This window comes from Amphibalanus amphitrite, unplaced genomic scaffold, assembly GCF_019059575.1.
Source record: "Amphibalanus amphitrite isolate SeventyFive unplaced genomic scaffold, NRLGWU_Aamphi_draft 000315F_arrow, whole genome shotgun sequence".
Classification (NCBI taxonomy): Eukaryota; Metazoa; Arthropoda; class Thecostraca; order Balanomorpha; family Balanidae; genus Amphibalanus; species Amphibalanus amphitrite.
Window position 1 is genome coordinate 130605 of NW_024881810.1, and position 22657 is coordinate 153261.

The 22657-nt window shown below is 48.1% G+C and overlaps 1 protein-coding gene across 1 annotated transcript in view; it reads right to left on the bottom strand.

Annotated features, from left to right (window-relative positions):
- Positions 1–1822: 1822 nt before the first annotated feature.
- The window catches only part of LOC122388258, a 32186-nt gene continuing 11351 nt past the window's right edge, over positions 1823–22657 (bottom strand). Inside the window, exons 3-9 of the mRNA XM_043379165.1 lie at positions 8033–8099; positions 7616–7668; positions 6993–7245; positions 4611–4796; positions 4173–4317; positions 3780–3953; positions 1823–3535 (exon numbers count right to left, since the gene is read on the bottom strand). Of these exons, the coding sequence (XP_043235100.1) occupies positions 2144–3535; positions 3780–3953; positions 4173–4317; positions 4611–4796; positions 6993–7245; positions 7616–7668; positions 8033–8099 (2270 nt within the window). The 3' untranslated portion in view covers positions 1823–2143. The remainder of the gene's footprint in view (positions 3536–3779; positions 3954–4172; positions 4318–4610; positions 4797–6992; positions 7246–7615; positions 7669–8032; positions 8100–22657) is intronic.

Sequence of the window (22657 nt, forward strand, 5' to 3'; positions counted from 1 at the left end):
TTCGTGTCCGTGATCCCGCAGACAGTGTCCATCGTCACGGCGATTCCTGGAAGTGTCCTGTTTGTCATCTGTCTGATGTGTGGCGCGTGTCGAAAGCCCCTCGCCGCGCATTCGTGAGCGCGCTCGCAGGAACGCACTGCGTTCGGGGGGTATTGGCGTGACCCGGTCCCATAGCCGTGGACTCGGTTCACGTGTACCCGGGCACATGGACCATATCCCGGTGCGATATTGACCTGTGACGTCATGTGTTAGTTGTTAGAAGTGGACAGTGTTGGACTTGAGGGGTGCACTGTACATTTTGCTCGTGATATTTTGTATAAATAACTGTTTTGTATTTAAATGTGACCAGTGATGTTGTATTGAGTTGCATGAATACATGTTTGAAATACCCGTGCAACAATTGTTTCCGAAGAAAGAAGTTTGAACCATGTTCATTGCTCATTAATATTAAATATGTATTTATAAAATGTGTGTCTACAGTGTCAGTGATTACTGATTATGGTTTCTTATCCATTTTTGATTGGTGCTTAGGTCCGTTGTCTGAAATGTTATGTGCACATCATCTATCCACCAGCTCTACTGGCCCGCTATTTGTGTATTTTTTTCTTCATTATCATCGCACGTCATTATTGTTTTACTAACGATGTCTACGGAGAAAAGAGTCTTGAGCGCATAACGTCTCATTTATACAGTCCGCTTCGCCACAAAAGTGCTTACCTATCAAATTAACCTTTCGCAAGACGCAATCTGACAGTATGCAAATATAGCCGCGGTTGAATGTCACTGGGATCTGCTTTGGTGTATTTTTAAAAATAATGGCCAGAACGTAATAACATTTTGTGTTCAGTCATATAGATGATGGAATGCCCAGATACAATATTGGTTTTCGCTATTACTTTTAGTTTTGTTATAGTTTGTCGAGCAAATTTAATGAAACATGTAGCCCGAAGATCCATGAATTAGGTATTATCTCTCTGATTACATCTTACTTCTCTAAATAGTCAGCTGCTCTGGAAAGTCATCCGTCAGTCGTAATCTTTCGCGTTCATTTTTATTGCAGTTTTCGGTTTACTTTTCTTATTTCATCTTCAATCTTATTCCATTTTTATTTACCAATAAGTGTAGGTCTTGTCCTTTCATCTCCCGGGAGTACGCAGTGGCTCGCAGAATTCCGTGCGCGGCGGGGACTGATCATGCCCGACGGTCATTGCGCGGCATCTTTCCGGGTGCACGAGCGTGTCCAGAAGCTGATCTAAGGGCCAGGGTCAGATTACGTAAACAATACACATCGGACAGGAAGAGCAGGAGATCGAGCATTGAATACTTCCAGAGAAGCGACATGTGGGCCGTTGTTTACGCGGCCATTTACTTGCCGGAAAGTATCACATAGAAAATGCTTGATGTGATGCATTCTGTTTCGCACAGTACCTTTATAATTGAGTGCCGTTCGTTGTAGAGTAGTTTGGTGTTCTGTTTGAACCGCTCGCTCTGTTCCATTTCACCCACTCTCATACCGCCTAATGCACCCGTAAAACGGCCACTGAGTGTGCTGTGCGCTGTGGCCTTCGGGCGCGGCGTGCCACTCAACTCTCGGTTGTTTGTGGCGTGGCTCGTACTCAAATTGTGTGACAGTGATGGTTTAGCTGATTGAAGAGTTCTGTTGAGCTTATTGCTATTGGAGAGGGATGTGTCATTCTGTATATTAGTGTCAGAACTCAGAGATTGGATGTTGATTGATTTAAATCCAATCAGCTGATGTTGATTGGATTTAAAGTATCACTCAAAGAAGGAGTGAACATTCGACGTCCAGATACTAGGTCCTTCCGCTAAACTTTTGTCATGCAGTGCCGTTTCGTTTTCATTTCTATTGGGCGTTCATCGCTGTGGATAAACGCTAAAAAGTCAGCTGTTAGTATACGTTCCTATATTATTGCCAACACGACTCTTCCATCATCTGAGAGTAGGTATACATCCGTACGCATCGTGTCGCGTCACTTGAAACGATATTATTTGTTACATAGACAGCTCCTTAACATGTCACCTCTATTATCTAATCTAGCCTCTTGTCGTTCCTTACTGACTGACTGAGTACCTAAGGCGCATAACAGGACACATAACACCTTCGAGCTCGCGGTACCAGAGGCTAGACGAGCCTACCTCCCGCAGGAGACACCAGCGGGTGACTGCTGCCTAAACCGCTTCCTAGACCGCCGCCTAGGCCTACACCGCTACCTAGACCACCCCCGAAGGAAGGTGACATGCCGAGGCCTGTGCCCTGCCACTGTGAATACAGTCCCTGTCCGATTCCGAAGGGTTGGTGTGTCCACCAGGGAAACTGCCCAGAGAGGTTGAGCTCTCCCTGGTTCCGCCAGTTCGGCATGGAGCTCGATCCAAGCCCAGGATTCGTGTTTGACCACCACGGAAGTCGTGGAGTGAACCTGGACTGGTGAGTTCTCCAGTCTGCGGTGGAAGTTGGCCTCCACAACTGGTTTACCGAACTACGCTGGTTGGTAATGGTGGGCTGTTGGTTTCGCAATCGTGTTTGGACATTGAGCTGGGGATCTGGGGCCTTTCGCGCGAGCGAAGGTGTGAACACGGACTCTTGCGTCCACAGGTCGAAGGCGTCGTGTCCGTCCTCGTAGCTCTGTACCGTTTGGTCACGAGCGGCAGCCTCCTCTTCCTTCCACTGTGGCTGCCGGCCAGGGTCTCCGGCACTTCGCGTCCTCCAATCTGACGGACGGTCGAGGGGTTCCGGACCTTTCGCTAACCGTGAATCTTTCTGACGGGTAGGTCCCTCGGTCAATTTTGGAGTCCAGACTAGGCGAGGGCTAGTGTTCTTGGTGTCTTGGGGGCTCCAGCTACGTCTATTTTCAAAAACATTGTGGTTCTGCATAACCCGACGTGGACGTCGAACAAGTTCTCTGTCATTCTTGGGCCTCATATCCAACTGGTGACCGAAGCCTCTAGCGTTTTGTGGCTTGCGACGTGACGGTGGTGTAGGAACGTCAACGTTCTGAAGACTTCGATCTGGGTGATCTCCAAAATCCGTGACATCCGGAATGTCCCTTCCTTGCTCTCGAATCTCCGGCCCTTCTTTCTTAGCCGGCCGGTCCTGCGGAGCTGGCCTGGGAGCCAATTCGTTGTCATGCTGACTCCTAGGAGTGTCCTTCTCCAGGATAGCCCTTCTCCTACCGCGACGTCCACGAAGTCGACGCCCTCGATGCGACACCAGTCCAGCCACACACTTTCGGCGCTTGATGTTGGCCTCGATGGCCACGTCGATCATGTCGTTGCCCAGGAAGAAGTCTGTGGCGACGACGCTGGCCGTGTGCCACCACTCGTCGCGGAACCACTTGGTCACCTCCGAGTTGGCCTTCTGCGCCAGGTCCCGCAGGCCGCGGTTCGGGATGATTATGTCCCAGGGCGATGGCGTCAGCTCGGCCATGGCAGCCCACTGCGGTCCTCCGGAACGCTGCCGCATCTCCTCGCGCAGAAACCCGTACAGGCTGGCCACAGACTTTTTGTCGCCCCATGCCTGAAGGAGTGAGGAGGTCGTCAGAGAGCCTCATCGGTGTGATTCTATGGGCCGAGAGGGACAACACGGCAACGAAACGCTCTGCATGACTACCATGCATGCCAATCATCGCTCATTGGATAGATCATGATAGGGACACGGTTCACACTGTGGATGAACTAGGGGGATGGTGCAACCATGCAACAGACACTCAGTTTCATTCACACTATTCGTCTATGATACACTGAGTCCCTGTTGACCTGACCTGCGGTATGGACGGCCAGAGGTACTCGTTCTGTCGTCGGGTCGGCCAGTCGTTGTAGGAGATGATGAGCCGTTTGTCGGACGCCCAGAGTTCGCCCATGGTGACGTCGTATACCCGCGGCGACATCCACTGGCCCAGCTCCATGGTCAGGTATTGCACAAACTGCGTGTGGACCTGCGGGAGCAAGAGTGGGGAGATGTGATTGAAGGCTGAACTGAGAGAGCGGCATTGTTGAACGTTCTAGGTTCTACTGATGATTCCCGGCACTTCACCCTGAGAAGTACATGTAGCATCTAGTCAAAACAATCCACAAGACACCGACATCTCTGGTGTCAGGCGTGATCTCAGGCGGCAAGACACCAAACCTTCGTCAGCCTTATCATGCAGCCTTACCATGGCGTTGTCGAAACCGACGGGGAAGCGGTGGAAGTGCAGGATGACCACCTCCTTGGTGTACTCGAGGAACCAGCGCACGTGCTTTATCAGAATGTTGACGGGCCTCACCGGGAAGAAGTCGTGGTACACCCAGAATGGGTCGCTGGATGCCAAAAACAAAGGTCCGGTCAATGCAACGTTTGGGTTTGGCCAGGAAACAATCCAAGAAGTCGTAGGTACGATGAGGATGAGGATTGGAATGTTTCGTTGTAGCGTCTGGCTCAAAGCGTCCAACTAATTCGTTACTGTGAAGCAACACGAAAGCAAGATTAAGCGATAACAGCGAAGCATCGTGATCAGCAAACATTTTGCTGCGTATATCGAGTACTTGCTTTCTTACGCAACTAAAGTGGCCGATGCCATAGAGGATAGCTCACCATCCTACACGTTCCGTACCGTTCAGAGGGCCGGAAGCCGACGCGCATGTCCAGGTAGCGATTGCCGAACACCAGCTGCGACCAGACGTCCTCGTCCTGCGTGGTCACCAGCTTGAAGACGATGTCCCGCGAGCGTTTGTAGGTGCCGCTGTTGTGCGTGCCGGGGATCATCATCTGATCCAGCGACATGGGCGCCAGTACCTCCCTGTGGACGAAAACGGTGATGTCATAGTAGGTACTTCCTACTCCCAAGTGAATAATGGCTGATTGAGTCGCCTGGTTTCCAGAGGTAAACAACGTTGAACACGTGAGGTTTAGACAGCGCAATGCTGGTCCGAGGCAATGGATGGGCATCAAGTGACTGGTAGGTACCTAACCAGAAGTGACTTATGATGTGGTACGTTACACTCGTGGACATCTTACAAATGTCACCTCGAGAGGCTTGCTTATACCGTCTACTTTCGTGGAGGGTACGGGAATATAGAATGTCCATGAAAGCGACAGGAACGATGAATGTGTCGCGGCATCACGTCAATCAACAAATGTATTGAGGTGTTGGCTCTCATGAATGACGTCAAACGAGTCATGTACTGCGTACACAGCAATAGCCCCTTATAATTACATTTCTGGCCTTGGCCATTCTATGATTACGTAACACGGCCATAGCCATGATGATTTACATAACCTGTCGATCGCCCGTGCCATGGTTCCGTCACGTCCTCTTGACCTAGCTACCTGGACTCGTATACCGAAAAGAATACGTCGACCCAAGGTACATCTGTACGTGACTTTCCCTCTCGCCTCTAGCGTTTGTATTTTGTTTCATTTTGTCCATCCCAATGCATGTCAATATATTTTCCATATTTCTTTCTCTCGTTTCTTCTTTATTTCTCCTTCCCATTATGTTGATTTCTAGCTTCTCTTTTTCATTCTCCTCCTCCCCTCCTCTCCCCTCCCCATTCTCCCTGTCTCATTTCCCATCCTGTGCCGCTCTCGCCGGGGCCAGTTAGCGCCAATTGCCCCGGCCGCCGGCGGCCGTCGAGTGTGACCCACTTGTGTCTGACCACCCACCGCCACGCCACGCCGCGCCGCCGCCGCCGCGCCAGACACGCCGCCGCCGACCTCTGACGTCATCGGTGACGTATGCCGCGGCTCTCCAAGCTGACCGTCGGAGGTCGCTAAACGGATCGGAGCTGATTGGACGCCTCCTCACAGTCGATATAGAGCCGGAGCCGATCTCGTTACGATGGCCAGCCGCGTCCGAGGCGTTCCAACTCCGGACAGAGACGTCCCGGACCCGGGCCCTCTTCAGGGGCGTTCCCGAGATGGAGACTTCCGAACAGAGCAGCCTGCTCAGCGCTGACATCGGTTGAATAAAAATACAATACTCTTGATTCGATGTCTTGACCGACCCAACTTTGGCATTTGTTATAAGGGCTTAATGCGTTGCACCACAGTCAGGCTGAACTCTGCCGGTTATGGGCTCCAGAAACCCGTGTTTCATCGAAGCAGGTGCGATGACGTAACGTTGATTTGTATAGAATCACTGCCTACATCGACCAGGCTAAGACGCCACACTGTCATTGTTGATCAATGCAGCAGGCCGTCGGCGAATAAGCGTCGTTTACTCCACACGAGGCTGTTTATGAAAACACTTAACGAACGTCTTTCTGTGCGTCATGCGTCCCAACAGTGGGCACAGGCGCTGTTACCCGTATCCTACAGAGAAAAGATGAAAGCGCCTTCAATTACCGTCGCGGGCCGGTGCGCTGTTCCTCGGTACGCCCCACGTAAAAACCTCTTACGGCAGGTCTTTCTGCATCGCTCGGGCCTCTGACGACTGATCAGGCGTGCGGCCAGTGGCTGCGTCCCGAATGATTTGCTCGTTTGTGTGCGAGTTTCTGGACTCGTTACCGACAGTTTGTCCTTGGGCGGCGCTTTGTCGGTAGGTCCCGTCCTCGAGGCGGCTGGTGCCAACCGCGACAGACTGGAGGACGTCATTCCGCGGCCAGCAGGGCGCCAATCAGTGGGTAATTGTGTTTGTTAGAGATTATTGTGCGGCTACATACTTGGCGAGAATATGCCAATTGTTCTGCGGGATGCTGGAAGATACCGATAGTTGATCAGGAACACTGAGGAAAGGTCGACAAAAAATTGATGCTTCGTCTAGAAAAAACAAGTATATGTCAAGAAAATCAATTGATTGCTTTGATATTAATTCATGTTGTATTGAGGAACGACGTTGATGCATGTTCTCTATACCCCAAAAGAGATATTTTGGCCTTTACTCATTCGCTTCCCGCCATTAATTCTGTGACTCCAACTAGAGCCCTCAACTTCTTTCAGTGAATCCCCGGCTAAACCAGCCACTTCACTCGCCCTCCACTCCTCCCCCGCTCACCTATTTTGCCACATCCAGGCGGGCAGCACTTTGAGACAGTTTTTGGCCAGCAGTCGCTCGTCGCGGTAGTAGCCGATCCAGTACTCTGTGCAGCGGTTCTCCATGTTCTCGTGCGGTAGCTCGCGGTGGCCGAACCTCTCCTTGGTGCGGAAGCGGCCGCCGCGGTGCGAGCTGACCTCGACAGAGACCAGCCGCCGGGAGCTGCCAGAGCTCGGGTCGCCCAGGCTCAGAATCACCGTGTCGTTGCCTAGCTCTGTGGGATTGGGGAGAGGTTAGAGCGGCGTTTAAGGATCTCGGAGAGACTGATCAGCGTGACCGCCGGGCCGGGGTAATGTGGGCTGTTACAAGACTAACGTTGCGACCCGGAACAACTGATTTCGGTGATTCATAATGACCGGTGCTAGAATCCGATCTATAACGATCAGATGCAGTCATTGCTTGATTGTTCCGTCAAAAAAGGTAAGTACACTATCGGGTATCTGTGTTGTTATTGGCTCATTATACATTTGTGGTAGACTGAATACAATTACTACCGAACTCTTTGGCGTTTGCGGTTTGCTGTTTAGATCGGTGTCACATTTAATTGTGAACCCACCGTCCTTCATCTTCTTTTCTTTTCTCACCAGTAAACTCCTCGGTGTGCCGCCAGTTCATTTCTATCTCACGGGACCGAGGCCTGAGGGCGGTACAGCGAACAGTGATGGTCTCTCTCGAGTGGCATGACAGGTGACAAGCGGAAGCGTTTTCAAAGAGTAACAAACATGTCCACGCGTGGTAATTAAAACGTTGTTTTTGATAGAAAATTATATCTTTACGTAAAACAGAAGGGAGCTTCCATTCAATGCTAAGTCGCAGTGATTGGAATGAAAGTTCTATTTCTATGCGTGGGTGCAAAAGATATTCTAATGGATGAATTTGCAATAGACGAAGCATTCACAAAGTATTAACCAATAATAACAGCTAAAATAAACGGCAAAATAGCGGAACAACTTTGACGACGCGCTGGTCCGGCAGAATTCCCATTAGTCTCTGCGACTTACTTTGTGAGCGGTGAGACGGTCAGATGCACCATGACAGGCGGCCCACGCAGCTCCTCGGCACTGCACACTGCAACGGCCGGCGGGTCAGAGGTGAGGGCCGGGGTCACAGGGCAGGGTCAGAGGTCACGTGCACCGTCAGCGCCGCTGGTGGGTGCCGACAGCGCCCAATGAGTCATGTCCGGGAGTGTGAATTATGTCATCTTGCCACCCCGGTCCGTGGGTTTAACGGTGTACGCGTCAGGCTGTCCTCAATCGGTGTGAGGTTGAATGATATGAAAGTTGATGAGATGTTGAGCTTAATGGTTTTAAACTGTGCCCTGATGTTTTCTGTAGTTGTAAAATGAAACTCAATCTTCCAGTGAAATCGTGATGACCGGCAGAACTCGATATTCAATTCTGCGGCAATGATCGTTGTTTCTGCGATTATTGCGATTTCCCATTTCGACAGCAGACGCAACTCATCACCAAACGATGGGCGTGGGATCGCCCACTCACCCATTGACTGAGGCGAGGCTGGAATTGAAAAGAACCAAAGAATCGCGATTCAGTCTGACTGGCTATCAGCGGACTAAAGGTCAGCGTCTTCATTGATCAACTGGGTGAATTTTGTATGCAACCCAGAACTTCGCTCAAAGAACATGAAGGCGATTTACTTTGATCATCGCGTGGGTGTGGTGTCGATGACCGTTTCGATGTCCGGGATCAAAGGTGAAGTAAATTTTTACGAGGCGCTGTCTGAATTATTGCGATTCAATCAGAGGCGAAATATCGCGTTTCTTCGTGATTTGTTTGTCCGATGATGCTCACACAGTAAAATATCGTTGGCGACGTCGACAAGACAAGTTCCTAGTTATTGTTACTGAGATCCATTTAGCAATCATGCAAAATATTGCATTTACCTAACTCTCTTACGCTTGAACAATTTACTTAGTTCCTGTTGCTATCCGACCCTCAATTTTAAAACCCGCTGTGACACATTATTTTCCAAGCATTTCATTAGCAAGTTCTGGTTTTTTATTGTTGACCCAGAACGCTGAGTAATCATCAATTCCTCTCAACGGTGGCTTACTGGGACTAACTCAACACAGATTTTCCAGCAACAAGTCAATACCATTTCACAGATCTGCGACATTCGAGAGGAAACTGGAAAGGAAAACCACCGCCTCGGGAAAACGAGACATGCCGAACATTCTCTGCAAGGCAGTGAGTCGGCCTCTGCATCTCAATTCATCGAACCCGGATTTGTGCTCGATGACTTTCAGTGACGTCACACAGCAGGGGTGACGTCACGGCAAGGCCGGCATCTCGTCGGTCATCGATCACGGTCGGTTATTGTTTCGCCTCGTGTCCAGAAGTGGCGGTTACTCATGACTGGCATATTTCAGGCGTCGGCGGAAAGCCCTAATGGTTTGGAGCGCCCGGGGGTGGGTCCGTACCGCAGGCGAATAATGAAGCTGTCTTGGTCCAGGATTGTGCGGACCAGAGCGGGTGGCAGTGGAGACTGCGCCATTCAGTCATGGAGGGGTGCCGCTAGAGAAATAGTCATCGCTGAATATTTCCCCACATGGTTCATTCTTTCTTTTCGCTCAAAGTGTCTTTAGAGGATGTCGATAAAAAAGAAGATATTACTTGATGTTCCTCTGATTTCCGAGTTTATCTTTTTGTCGTCTGTGGCAACTGATTACGGCTTCCTATTCCCCTGGTCTCCCTAGTTGCGTACCTATGGGTGTGCAATGAAGAAACAAAACTAACTAGTTATTTAGACAAGTTGCATGTTTGGAATGTTCTGTTCTCTGGGTAGGAAAGAAGTTATGTATCCACGATTCATAGTTTGGGACGAAACGTGATCTTCATACGATTTTTCAAAGCACCAAAGACCCATGCAGCGGGCTCAAAAGGCACTCCGGCCTCTTGAGAGCAGAGCCAAAGCAATCTCCAAATGGCACCATTGGTGGAATCTCCTTGCTCGGGGTCCCCAGGGCTCCTCCGGCCGCCTCTGGCGTCTCGGTGAGTTTATCGTCCGCCGCTGCCGCCGTCAGTTACTCTCAGCCGGTGCCGGCTCCTTGTGTCATGCATCATCGTCCCCCTGCCCTCGGGCGACCAAAGGTCACCGGTCAGGGCACAGAGCAGCACGTGCAGCCCACCGCCGCCAATGGGTCCAGACGCCGCAGTAAAGGTCACGCATGTAGGAACGGTGTAATTGTGACGTGTGCGCCGGAGAGCCAACTGCTGCGGCGGGTCATGCAGATGCGATCTGGTTCGGTGGGTCTTGTAGATTATAAGGGCATCAGGGCCACAGTCTCTTGCTTTGTAGGGATATTCCTTTTAACCCCAACGCAGCTACCTCTTACTTGACGATTGAACAAAGGGCAGTGGAGTCCCTAATCAAACATTCAAAAGTTTGGCCACAGCTCGTTCAGGTAGCTAGACTTATTTGGACAATTGCCTTGACAATTAGCGGCAAACCTTTTGCACATGAGATGACGCCGCAATCACCCACGCCTTTTGTGGTGTCTGATAATTTTTCACGTGTAGTTAGAGGCTTCTTCTCTTGAAGGAATGCCTCAACCAAGCACATTTTTCATTCATCATTGACAAAGCAAGAAAACGAAAAACACGTTTTTTCATGTACTGCCAGTGCTACCTCGCTACTGGCGCACCAATATTATATCGTTGCTGGTGTTTTTATCCTTGCTAAGACTACATTCAGGACTTACAAAAGTCCTGCATACACCGATGAACGCATCGTCCGCATCATCCGATCGGAAGCCTTATTGTGCGCGTATACCTATAAATTCACAACCGTTTCGCTACACACCCGGTCGAAGCCGTATATATGTTGCAGGCACTTTAGAAAATCAGTCATTTTGTAAAATGCCTAGGCATTTTACAAAAAGACGGCTGTTTGAAAAATGACTGAACGCAACCAGGCTTTTTCAAAATGGCTAGCCACTAGGGTGACCCGCGTGCTCCGCAACGCGAAAAAGGGGTATTTACGATCGGCGGGTGTTTGGTTTTTCTTGTGTCGGTTGGGTTATCTATCCATTTCGGTCGATTGCTTTTTGACGGCTAAACGTTTTGGTTTGTGGAAAAAATATCCACCGCATCGAGGTGCCCGTGTCTGATTACGGAGCGAGCGAAGCGAGCGTAGTCTTTCCTTAGATTAACGGAAATTTCTAAGTATGAGCGGCCGGCCGGCCGGCCGGCCGTGGTCACGCTTTTGAGAGGCTTATATCTCAGCAACCACTTGACCGATTTACACGCGGTAATTTTTGTAGGGTAGCTTCATTCCTTCTACCAAGTATTGGACTATTCCCGATGCATGTGGGTGACCCCTTATGCACGTGCCACGTGCAAAACGAAGAGGTGTCACTTTTGTAATTGTTGCAATATCTCGGTAACTACTTGGCCGATTGCGCTGAAAGTTGGCATGTAGGTAGGCACCCACTAGGCACTGCATATACATGTGCCAGAGTTGGGGTGCTGCTGCACGTGCGCACGTGCAGGGGTCGTTTCCAGATCTCAGGAACGGCTGGACCGATTGCGCTCAAATTTGGTACACGGTTGGGGACCGGTTAGTAGGGTGCCGTGCACAAGTCAGTTGGGACCCATTTTGCACGTGCGCACGTGCAGGGTGCCGCTTCCAGATCTCGAGAACGGCTGGGCCGATTGTGCCCAAATTTGGCACATCGCTAGAGACCAGTTAGTAGGGTGCCGTGCACAAGTCAGCTGGAGGTACCCCCTCACAATTTCGCACGTGCAAGGCCCACCCTCTCGCTCGCTCCGTTAGTCGCCCCAAAAGGCGTTATACTGGTAAGCATGCTTTCTGCTTCAGAACCTGTCAATAGTTCAGTGAACCTGTCAAATGTGCTTTATAATTGAGGTGCGTTGTTTTAAGACAAATGAAAGGCGTAGATAATTTTCGCTAAAAATCGTTTTGCAGAGGTTTAAAACATTTATATTTTTAAGAATACTGTTGCTTGTCATGCAAACGTGATGATTGGATCTTGGAGAGAATTGAATGCTCTTTCTAATGATAGCATTTTCAATTGTCAAGCGTATCAGGTTAAGCAGCAAACCCCGTGTAATTATTTAGTGGCACATTATGGACAAATGTCATTTTCTCCAGCAATTTGTTCCACCTTGTTTTTGATCATTTAGCTTTTCACAATTTTTCCATGAAAGGTGGTACATTTCCCTTGCCAATAGGCGTTGTTTCAACTCGCTCTGTCTGGCGGTCACGTAAAAATAAAATGAAATCCAAAATCCATTTAAAACGCACTTTTAAAATGAAATTGCCCTCACATGTGCACGTGGCACGTGCCATCCACTGCACCGCACACCATTCGATAGCCCGTTCGATTCTCTATACGATGCTGTTTTCCCCGTGTCGATCGGGCGCACGGCTACCGAGATATTGCACGGGGAACGGACCCGTGTCGGGCAAATTTAGCCATTTTCGCCCGTTTTTGCCAGCCGATTTATACAGGTAAAGTCTATGACGCGAATTTGCACTTTTTGGGCACGCGCCACGCGCTCGCTATCGATCCGATCGAGCCGAGACCGCTCAAAGGCACGTTGTCCATCCTTGTTCTATAACTTGCGCAAATTTCAGCGCGGTAGGTGCAACGGTGTGATCTGTAACCCGCGCTACGTAGCACCATGTCGCGACCTCGGTTACAGACAGAAACTACGTCACCTCAAATAGTAATATAGATTTTACAAAATGACTAGGCATTTTGCAAAATGCCTGACCAGCATGGAACGTAGATCCCACTACAGATACTATGGCCAACAGTTTTTGGACGTCTTCCTATACCCTATAGGTACCTACGTGTTCAGCCTGTAGCTGATCGATTTGAAGCTCTGTGATGACGACAATGCTGAGTAACGACCAGTTTGAGTTGCAGACTCGGCTGTAGCATAAAGCATTGTTTAGTTAAAGGAACTATCCCACCTTCTAAAATGTTGTTAAAACCAGTTAAATTGTGCCCGACTTTATAGATTGGATGACCAGGAGCACGGTTCTGGCATTTATTTTTCATTAAACATCTTAGGCTTCCCATATTCCAAACACAAACTTTCAAATATGTGACGTCACAGCCCAAAATTACCTCCTTCCCCAGGTCACATTACTGTCATAAAGCTGATTCTTTTTACTCTGTAGGCACCACAACAAAGTTCAGACCAAGTTTTAAGCGATTTTTCAACGAACAAACCCATTTAAATCAGAATGACTAAACGAGGTGACGTCACACTAACGGTCGCTCCATGTTGAAGATAGGGCCTTGCGCAAGGCCCATTTTCAAATGAAGGGAACAAATTTCTTCAACACCAAGAGGCCGCAGGGGTTGCAACCTAGATAGATAGTGGTTTCTGAACCTCGCCGCAAACTTGGCTATCTCAACTCAAACCCCATGTTAAAGGTGGGATAGTCCCTTTAACGCTGTAAAAACTCCCAAGTACATTAACGCCGTTCATGTTCTGCCTGAAACTTGACCTAACAAAACCAGCCGGAGACCGGCCCTAGTCAATAGGCAGGCCCGGTTGATGTACAATTACATGTAAACGAATGAGTGTAGTCTTTGTTTGATTGTGTCTTTGTTTGACAGCTTTGAGTACCTACTTGCATGGTCCCAGTTAAAAATATCAAGCTCCACATCGGGAGAATCATCAGGTCGCTTGGCGTAGGACGAGAGCGTTGGTTTCAGAAGACACTAGCGCCTAAGTGTGTGGGATCGAATCCTCGCGACTTCTAATAGTTTTACAGATACAGGCCGGCATAGGGCCAGTCGTTTGTTGACGCTCCAGATCGATCATTTTAAATCCAGCAGCTTCGCTGACGTGGGGGTTGGAAATGTCGCGGGCCTGCACTTCTCGAAATAGAGGTATAGGTATGGACTTCCCACTGCTGGACTCCTCTGGTCATAATGCTGGACTCCTCGGTCCACCTACACGCTACCAAAACGTATATAATTAGGTACTCGTATCTACAACAGGCTGCTCAGTCATTTTGTAAAATGGCTATTGGCTAGGTATTTTGTAAAATGCCTAGGCATTTTGCAAAATGACTGGAGAGTCAGTCATTTTGTAAAATGCCTAGGCTTTTTGCAAAAAGCCTGGAAAATCAGGCATTTTGCAAAATGCCTAGGCATTTTACAAAATGACTGATTTTCTAAAGTGCCTGCAACATATATATTGCAAAGATCGGACACCTTAGAAGCTATATTTGCGGAGGTATTTGTAAGAACTGCGTTAGGTTGTGGTTGAGTGCTACGTTCCTACAGTGTACATACCTACATTTTCTGCATGCTTTGTATGCCTGCACCTGGTTCATCAAAACTATTATCTATTTAGTGATGAATTAAAAAAGCAATTACTCTTCGGCTACTAAGTGGTAACTAAGATGAGTAGCGATCACACTTCACTCTCAGTCATATTTTGCCAAAATCGAACTTAGGTAAAGACACTGATAATAAGAATTACTAAGCCGTTGTGTCCCAGGACCTCTCCGCTGATACGGTGTTTTCGGCGGTCATCCTGCCGTGACTTGGTCTCGGTCTCCGGCACGTCGCGGGCTCACCTCACCACCAAAGGCTTTTTAGACGGCGCAGATCCCCAGTCGGTGTTTGTGAACGTCACAAATAAGGCAGCAACTGGAAAACGCAAGCGAGGATCTATGTCAATGCGACACTGTACCTGATTATTTCAAATGTTGATTTTCCAAAGTGCTGTTTTCTTGGACGTCGCAGGACGAAGCATTCCCGGAAGGTACGTCATTATCTTTCTGAAGGTTCATTACGACGTAGATGCTACCTGTTAAGAGTAATTCAGCGTGTGCATTTTGTAGTCCACTGGCTGATTGCCCTCCTTTGTGTTTAAACTCTGAAGGCCTCAACTTCAATAGCGGCACGTGTTGTTATTTCGTTGCAAATTGTGTTTTTGCGTAGGTGCGATGTTCAGAGCTCTTCTCAGGATGCGATAGGGGACGGTGCCCTGAGAAGCATAACGACGCACGATGGCATCGTTTTTAGCATTCATCTTGTTAGCGTCTAGCGATTCCTGCTTTAACGGCCAATCAGCAGCATACAAGCAGCGATTTGCCCAATTATCTGGCATGGCGGAGCTTGGAGTCTCTGATCATTTCAGTGGCTGAGTTATCGATATCAGCGCTGCTTACGGTGAACATAACAGCAAAAAATCAATTAAAAATATTCTGTCATACATTTAGCAATACCTAGCACATATCTGCTTACAATGAAAAAAAAATGATTAAGTACCTTTAACGCCGTCCATCAATAGTAGAAATTACTAAGGCGTAATTGTTCTCGTTTGTTTCATGCCAGGTATGGGCCTGCAGTTATCTTTTACCGAGGTGGTATCTCTAGGTCCTACCCCATGGGATATTTGTGTGTGACGCCAACATTTGTGAGTTGGTGGTGAGACTCAGTCGTTATTTTTTGCTGCTGCTTTAGCCATGTGTTGTGCTGAACAAACTTGAGCCAGCGTATCCCTGATAGGACCGGTGGTGTTTTGGTCCGTCATTCTACATGGATATACAGGTTTGCGTCACCGACTGTGCATACATGCTGGGTATACCTCTGTGACCATACCCACATAAATACCCTATCCATGCGTGTTTGTGCGGATACGGACATAGCTCCTCATCATTCATAGTCGACCTAACATTTATTTGATTATTTGCGCCGCTGAATGCTCCTCGGCCGTTTTTGCTCCTCGGGGTCGGTACCTCAGGCCGAGTCATGTTTTGCCACGCATCGTCGCCATTCGTTACTGTGGGTCACATGCCCTTGTAGCTCGCGCTGGGTCATTGCTGTGGGCGACCGGAATCGATCGTTGAGCTGCCGATGGCACCGGATGTGCCGGGACAAGGACAGGGTGCCGCAGCTGCCAGCCGGTGCCGTAATCAGGGACCACAGAGACGCGACAATGACCCACGAGTGGTGCCACGAGCGGATCGGGGCACGGTCAACGACAGTGGGCATCAATAGGTGTTATTACGTTATTAGGTGTCAAGGCTAAGGGGAATATCAGACCCAATTCTTATCAGTTGTAGTTATCGGTATAACACGTATCCCTAAAAAGTGATTCCTTTTTTACGGCATTACGTGAAATCCTTGCGTATCCTGGGCCTAGTGACCAGCCGCTTAAATTACATACTCGTAATCACATGGCCTATTTTGTGTTATTCGTCGTTCAGTGACCTATTGGAAAATAATACCGATGCATGAAACACGGCGTGCCTCATAATCGGTAGACACGACAGCCTCTAAACCAATTCACCGCCTTGCAGACTCTGAATGACCAAACAAGAAGACTCTCCCAATGGCGGCATCGCTATGTTTTACATGTGCGACACCTGGACGAGACCAAGATTGACGAGAATGGCCATCCGCGGGGCCCGGTTTGTAAGTTCAGCGTCTGACTGCCGTATATCTAACACCGTCTGAAACCGGACCGAAGCCACCGGTCCGGGACGTTGCCCGCTCCCGGTCAGGTCGGACGACTGTACGGGAAGTTACACAGAGTACAAGACGTGTTTGGGCCGCTGTACGATTTTGCGGGAGTTGCACAGAGTCCTCGACGTGTTGAGGCCGCTGCCCGGGTGTTCCGTGTTGGTTTTACCGGAGCGGACGTGGCTAGCGGTGACGGTTTAACGGTGGCGGAAAGCGCCTCTTGTTCGACCTCACACGGATGTGGCTCTCATCGGCCGCGTCCGGTGATCCACGGATTAGTACGGCGCGGCTGCGGCGGTTTGGTGTCGGCACTGGTGGCGGTCGTGGAAGCATTGGTGCTGGTGACGATAGGGATGGTGCTGTGTTTGTGCTGGTGTCAGTGTAGGTGTCAGTGGTACCAATGTTGGTGTGGTGGTGAATGTTGTGTTGCAAACATAATAAATAAAAAATGGCAGCGATAACAATGGAGACGGGCTCTAGCTGTGGTTGGGACTTGATGGCTATAAAAGTGATTGTATCATGTCATGTACTTGTCTTATGTAAAGTAGTGATGCACCGATGTTAGCATGAAGAAAAATGTGTCTCAGACTTACAACGGTGAGAACATATTACTACTGGCTTAGGTGGAATGTTTGTAGTTAACTGTAGGAAGCAGTACTCACAGGACAAAAGTTTACATATGTTGTGTACACCGAGACAGATAACACGTCGATAAAATCGGGGGCAGCCATGCGCCCTGCTGGAATATGATCGAAACAACTCTCTGATAATGATCCTATTCATAAATGGTCTTACCGGTCTTATCATTGAAGTATAATTACCGAAATCTGTACCAAGGTCATGAGTCATTGTTATCCAACTAACAGGATATTTGTGTATCGTTTGACATTGTCCTCAGTTCTCTCGCCCATTCTTAACTCTGAAAAGCTTTTGGCAGCAGAAACACAAACAGCATTTGACAAGCGAGCAATGGACCAATGGACCATGATCCATGGGAATAGCTAGCATTGTTCTGAGCTCGAAACAACAGCGCAGTTCCGAGATCAATACACCGGAGATGGTTTCGTAAGCGTCAATCTCTTCATATCCGGTGCTGTTCCTTTCTGTTGCAGCCTTGCTCCCTATAAGATTGCGGTTGTGGCATTTAGTGCCAGATTTGACACGAAATTTGCTTCGTCGAGCTAGTGCGCTTGCTGAGTTAAGTGTCATATCCGGTGAAGCAATACAGACAGGCATACGGATCAGACTGTCAGACGGACAGACTGACAGATGGACGGCGAACAGACGGACCAGACGGACAAACGGACTGACAGACGGACAGACGGACAGACGGGCAAACAGGCAACAGCGCAACATATGTGCTCCATGGCCCAAATCTGATTGCGCATCTATCGGGAATGAGCAAACCCAAACTCTGTGGTCTCCGGAGGCCCAGCAGCGTCCGATAGCTGAATAAGTTTACGCCGGTGCACGGGGTACTTTGCAATGCAGAAGCGGTTAGCGATATGGTCATCGCCTTGCAGGTATGCTGAGTGAGACGTTATAGAAGTAACAGAGGATGAATTGAATGGCATAATTGCATGACGATGTGTATGGCCTCAGGGTAATGAAATTATGATTTTGTCTCAGAAGAAATGTTGTGCTTAAACTGGTTAACCTATCAATTTTTTATTGTTTGACTGAATTAAGTTTATTAATGGACTGAATTTCACAATTTTTGCATGCAATGAGGCAACAGTAGCGAACAAATGAATGCACAACAAGTAGGTATACAAACACAAACATACATGTAGGTGCCCCTATTCTGTATAGTGTTCGCATTGCGGGTAGACAGTAGACTGATTTTATGCAAATGCCAGCGTCCAACGGTTAGGAGAGGACAGACAACTTCAGCCAAGCAACAGCGGCGCAATGAATGAATGAATGAATGAATGGGTGAGTGAATGAATGAATGAATGAATCTCAAGTGTAGCTGCGCAACCTGTCACTTGTAAGTTGTAACAATAATTTTTCGAAAATTTGTCTTCCCACTGAATGGTATTTAAACGTGCATTTGTGGTCTTAACGGTGACTACCGTATTCCGGTCATGGCAGCTTTAACCTTTTTTATTTGCCAAATGTCATCTACACTGAGCAGTGAGAAGTGAGCAAGACTTCAGACAACATTTTAGAATGCTCTTAAAATGCAGTGGCTTCAAACTGTAATTGCTTTTTGGTAAACGTTTCAATCTTGCTGTCAGTTACGACCTGCCAGAAATATTTTATCATTCGATATACATATTTGTCAAGTAACTAACTAGATGGAGGATTTGTAAACAACAATGTCAAGTAAACCAATGCACATCCTGTTTTATTAGCGTTGCAATGTGCTGTACAGTACAGATAGGTATATTGCACTGTACAATTGCACAAAATGCAGCTGTGTATTTGCATGGCATTTGCAGAATACAAAATAACTACATAGCATTCCCAAGCACCAAACACCTGTTGGGCGATTTCATCTTACCTGCAGCCTCACAATGGAAATTTAAAACACTGTTGAATGTTTCACCACGGTCGATGCTGTTTCGTGGTGGACTTAACATTTATTCGGGTTTAGCATAGCACAATCTTTCTCCATGAAAGTTGAATCCTTGTCGCATACCAACTGTGTCTACAATTTATTGCATGTCTTAGTGGGATCCAACAATGTTGGCTTTTACCGCCACAGTGTCAATACAATAACAAAGAACTATGATATTCGCTATCCGAGGTCATTTCGCAGCATTAACAAATGTTTGAACAATTCACCGCGTCGTATAACAGCGCTAAATGAAAACATGGCACGGATAAGGCCAACTTTTAAATACTGTGGCCATTCACAAAAAAAGGCATTGATATCGGAATTTCGTGCAATGCTGAGTTGCCAAACATCAACGCACAAACACACAAACACACACAACTTTTCATAAGTTTCCCGAATTTCTGATCGAAGTAACGTCCCTTTTCCACAGTTCTTTTATGTCGACAATAAAACAATCATGCATGACCTGTCCAATCCAGCATAGTAGGTATTTATTACAACTTAACCCTCGCCCATGTAGGGGGGGGGGGTTGGTGCAACCCCCCCTGAGGTTTTTCGGAAATAGTGCAAAAACGGCGGCGCGCAGCGCCGCCAAATTTTGGGTACCTTATGGGGCATACCTTGCGCATATTTTGATAAAAAAAATTTGACCGGGTCATGTCAGGTCACGGAGTTATGACGTCACAAAGGGAACAGCCTCCGGCCGGATTTTCACAAACTGAGTGCCAACGCCCGAGGTTTCCTGCCGGTGGTACGGACATCGGTTGATGGATCGTGATGAAACTTCCCATGCATGTTGGGGCAAGTATTGGCTATCATATGGTATAAGAAACTTGACCGGGTCAGGTCAGGTCACGGAGCTATGACGTCACAAGAGGAACAGCGTCCGGTACTATTTTTGAAAAGCGCCCGAACCACTATTTTGCTAATTCTTGTCACCTCAATGGGAATATGCAGCAATATTAGCTTCTATAGGGAGCAAATGGACCTCCCAAATCCAAAAATACAATCAGATTTCAAAAATTTAAATTTTGATTTTTCGAATTTCTGCCGCCGACTGTGACCTTGCCGACTTCCGGCGCTCCCAACGCGCCATTTTTAGAGCTAGGGAAACGAAATACATACCAAACGATAGAGAATTGATCAAGGAACACGATAGTGAAGGTTTCAAGTCGATATCTCCCACCGTTTTGCCGCAATCGCCGCGGAAAGTTGAAAAAAGGCTATTTTTCCGAAAATTTGACCTTTGACCGGTCAAAAGTAGGTCAAATGTTGACCTAGGACCAAAAAATTTACCACCAATCGAGAGATCTCGGCGAGAGCAATCCGTTGGTCTTTTCCGCTAAGCTCTACGACGCTCCGTTTTCAAACGCCAAGGGGGGGTCGCACCAACCCCCCCCCCCCCTGCATGGGCGAAGGTGGCAGATCGCCGTTTACGGGCGAGGGTTAACACGAACAAAGCATGCTGTAGTTTTTAAAGTTATCTAAGATAGAATGCAATTGCGTCTACAGACACTGTACCTAACAGTAGGTACACTCGGGGGCAGATTGATGTTCCACAACTCCCCACCTATCGGGCTCCCATGGCTCAGCACTGGCTGCTGCCAGTGCACACTGGTCGGAAACGCTCCAGCGAGAGGCCAGCGGCCTTTCCGCAAAAGTTTTTTGCTTGTTATTCCACAACTAGTGAAGCAAACTTCATAAAACTTTGCATACCTTCTCTGTCATATGTAAGCTATCATTTGAATGTCAAGCACTACATATATGACGTGAATCTGTTAAGTTATGACGTCATAATTGAGTATAGTACAGGATCTAGCACCACTTTAAGTCAACAAGGGAAATTGGGAGCTGCTATTCGGGCACCGGGAATGGTTTCATGCACTCCTTGCAAGGTCCAGTGCTTGACTTTAGCATTGTTGACTTTGCGTGACGTCATTTATGACGTCACTAAGGCCATATAAGCTTTTCGTCAATAACTCCTGATCAGATGGAGCTAGAGAGTCGGGAAAGCCACCATTGGACTCAGGAAGACCTGCCGAATCGAATGATATGCAATATGACCTCCTTCAACCATTTTCGTGACCTGAGGGGCTCCGACCTGACCTTGGCTCGAGGTTAACACCTTAAGTTGACTTCACCCGAACGCCAAGTATAGCATTCAACGCGCCTGAGCTAGACAAACACGATGATGTCAAAATCGCGGCAGTGCGACCATTTTTGGCAAAGTAATTAACCTAAAACCGAGCCCGTGCCTTGTGGCACTTACCTGACCTAAGAGGTCACTGGCTGACCTAAGACCTTAAAATCGGGTAGTACCTAATTTTTGCGTCTTATAACGGCACACAAACTTGTTTTTTCCGCGAGGCTCTAGCTCAATTAGAGGCGAAACGGCGAGGGAGTTGTACCAACCCTCCCCGGTCAATATAGAAAACCAATCGGTCCGGCCAGGGTTAAATACCGGAATTGTGATCTAATGTAAAAAGACGGCCCAAGGTAACCCGACGTCAGTGACAGGTGTCTTATATTTGCAGCGTCTTATATTCACGAAGGTTTCAATTTCCACTTTCTTCAGCCGAGTGATGGTTGTCATTAGCAAGGCTCTCTAAATGCAAGCCGTAATCGCCACGCAATATGTGGAAGGCTTTTGATGTCAATACATACGTAAATGCATATATAAAATGCGCTTTTCACAAAATTCATAAACTCAAGCGCATCTGTTTTTAATGACCAGCCAACTACGCATGGATGCGTGCAGGCCACACAGGTCAGCGTAAGCCGGGCGCGGCGGCCGAGCCGAAACTGGGGCGGGGCGGGCGGTAGTTGGGTAGGAAGAGCGGCTCCTGCAAATTTTGCGCAAATATGCGCAGTTAGCTTTTATGTTGCCCTGGTGTAAATTTAAATCCTACTTCATCTCACAAAAAATCAGAGTGGAACTAGATGGGACTACCTGTTGTTTCCTTACCTAAACTTTGCAGTTATATTCCAGAATCACTGTAGGAGAGCCTTCATAAAAAAGCTATAGTACATCCAAGTTAGGGAAAAAGTATACCAAAAATTTTGCACTGACCAGTCGGCAACTTCATAACGAACATTTTGATGCATAATATGTGGGATTTCAATTTGGTGTCTATCAGCAATAAGACTCTGAATATCCGGCTCAAGAAACCTCTTGCTCCGCGTCAGTTTCCGAGTTCTGGGATACCCCATCTTCGGGGGCTGATTACAGTTATTTTTGGTCACTCGGATTAGTTTTTTTGGCCTAAGTATAATAATTTGATCAATTTCAAATTGATCTATATAAAAAATAATCCGAAACTCCGGTATCGCCCGTGGCCTCTCGTGAGGGCGTTTCCGACCAGTGTGCAGTGGCAGCACTGGCAGCACTGGCACTGGCAGGCAGTGCTGACCAGTGCTGAGGGCAGGCAACACTGGCAGCAGCCAGTGCTGAGACATGGGAGCCCGATGGGTAGGGAGTGGTGGAACATCAATCTGCCCCCGAGTGTACCTACATTAATCACATTACATATCATGCACTCGTGTCATAACCCGCGCGGGGCTGGGGTCTCCAGCCGAACGCGCGGG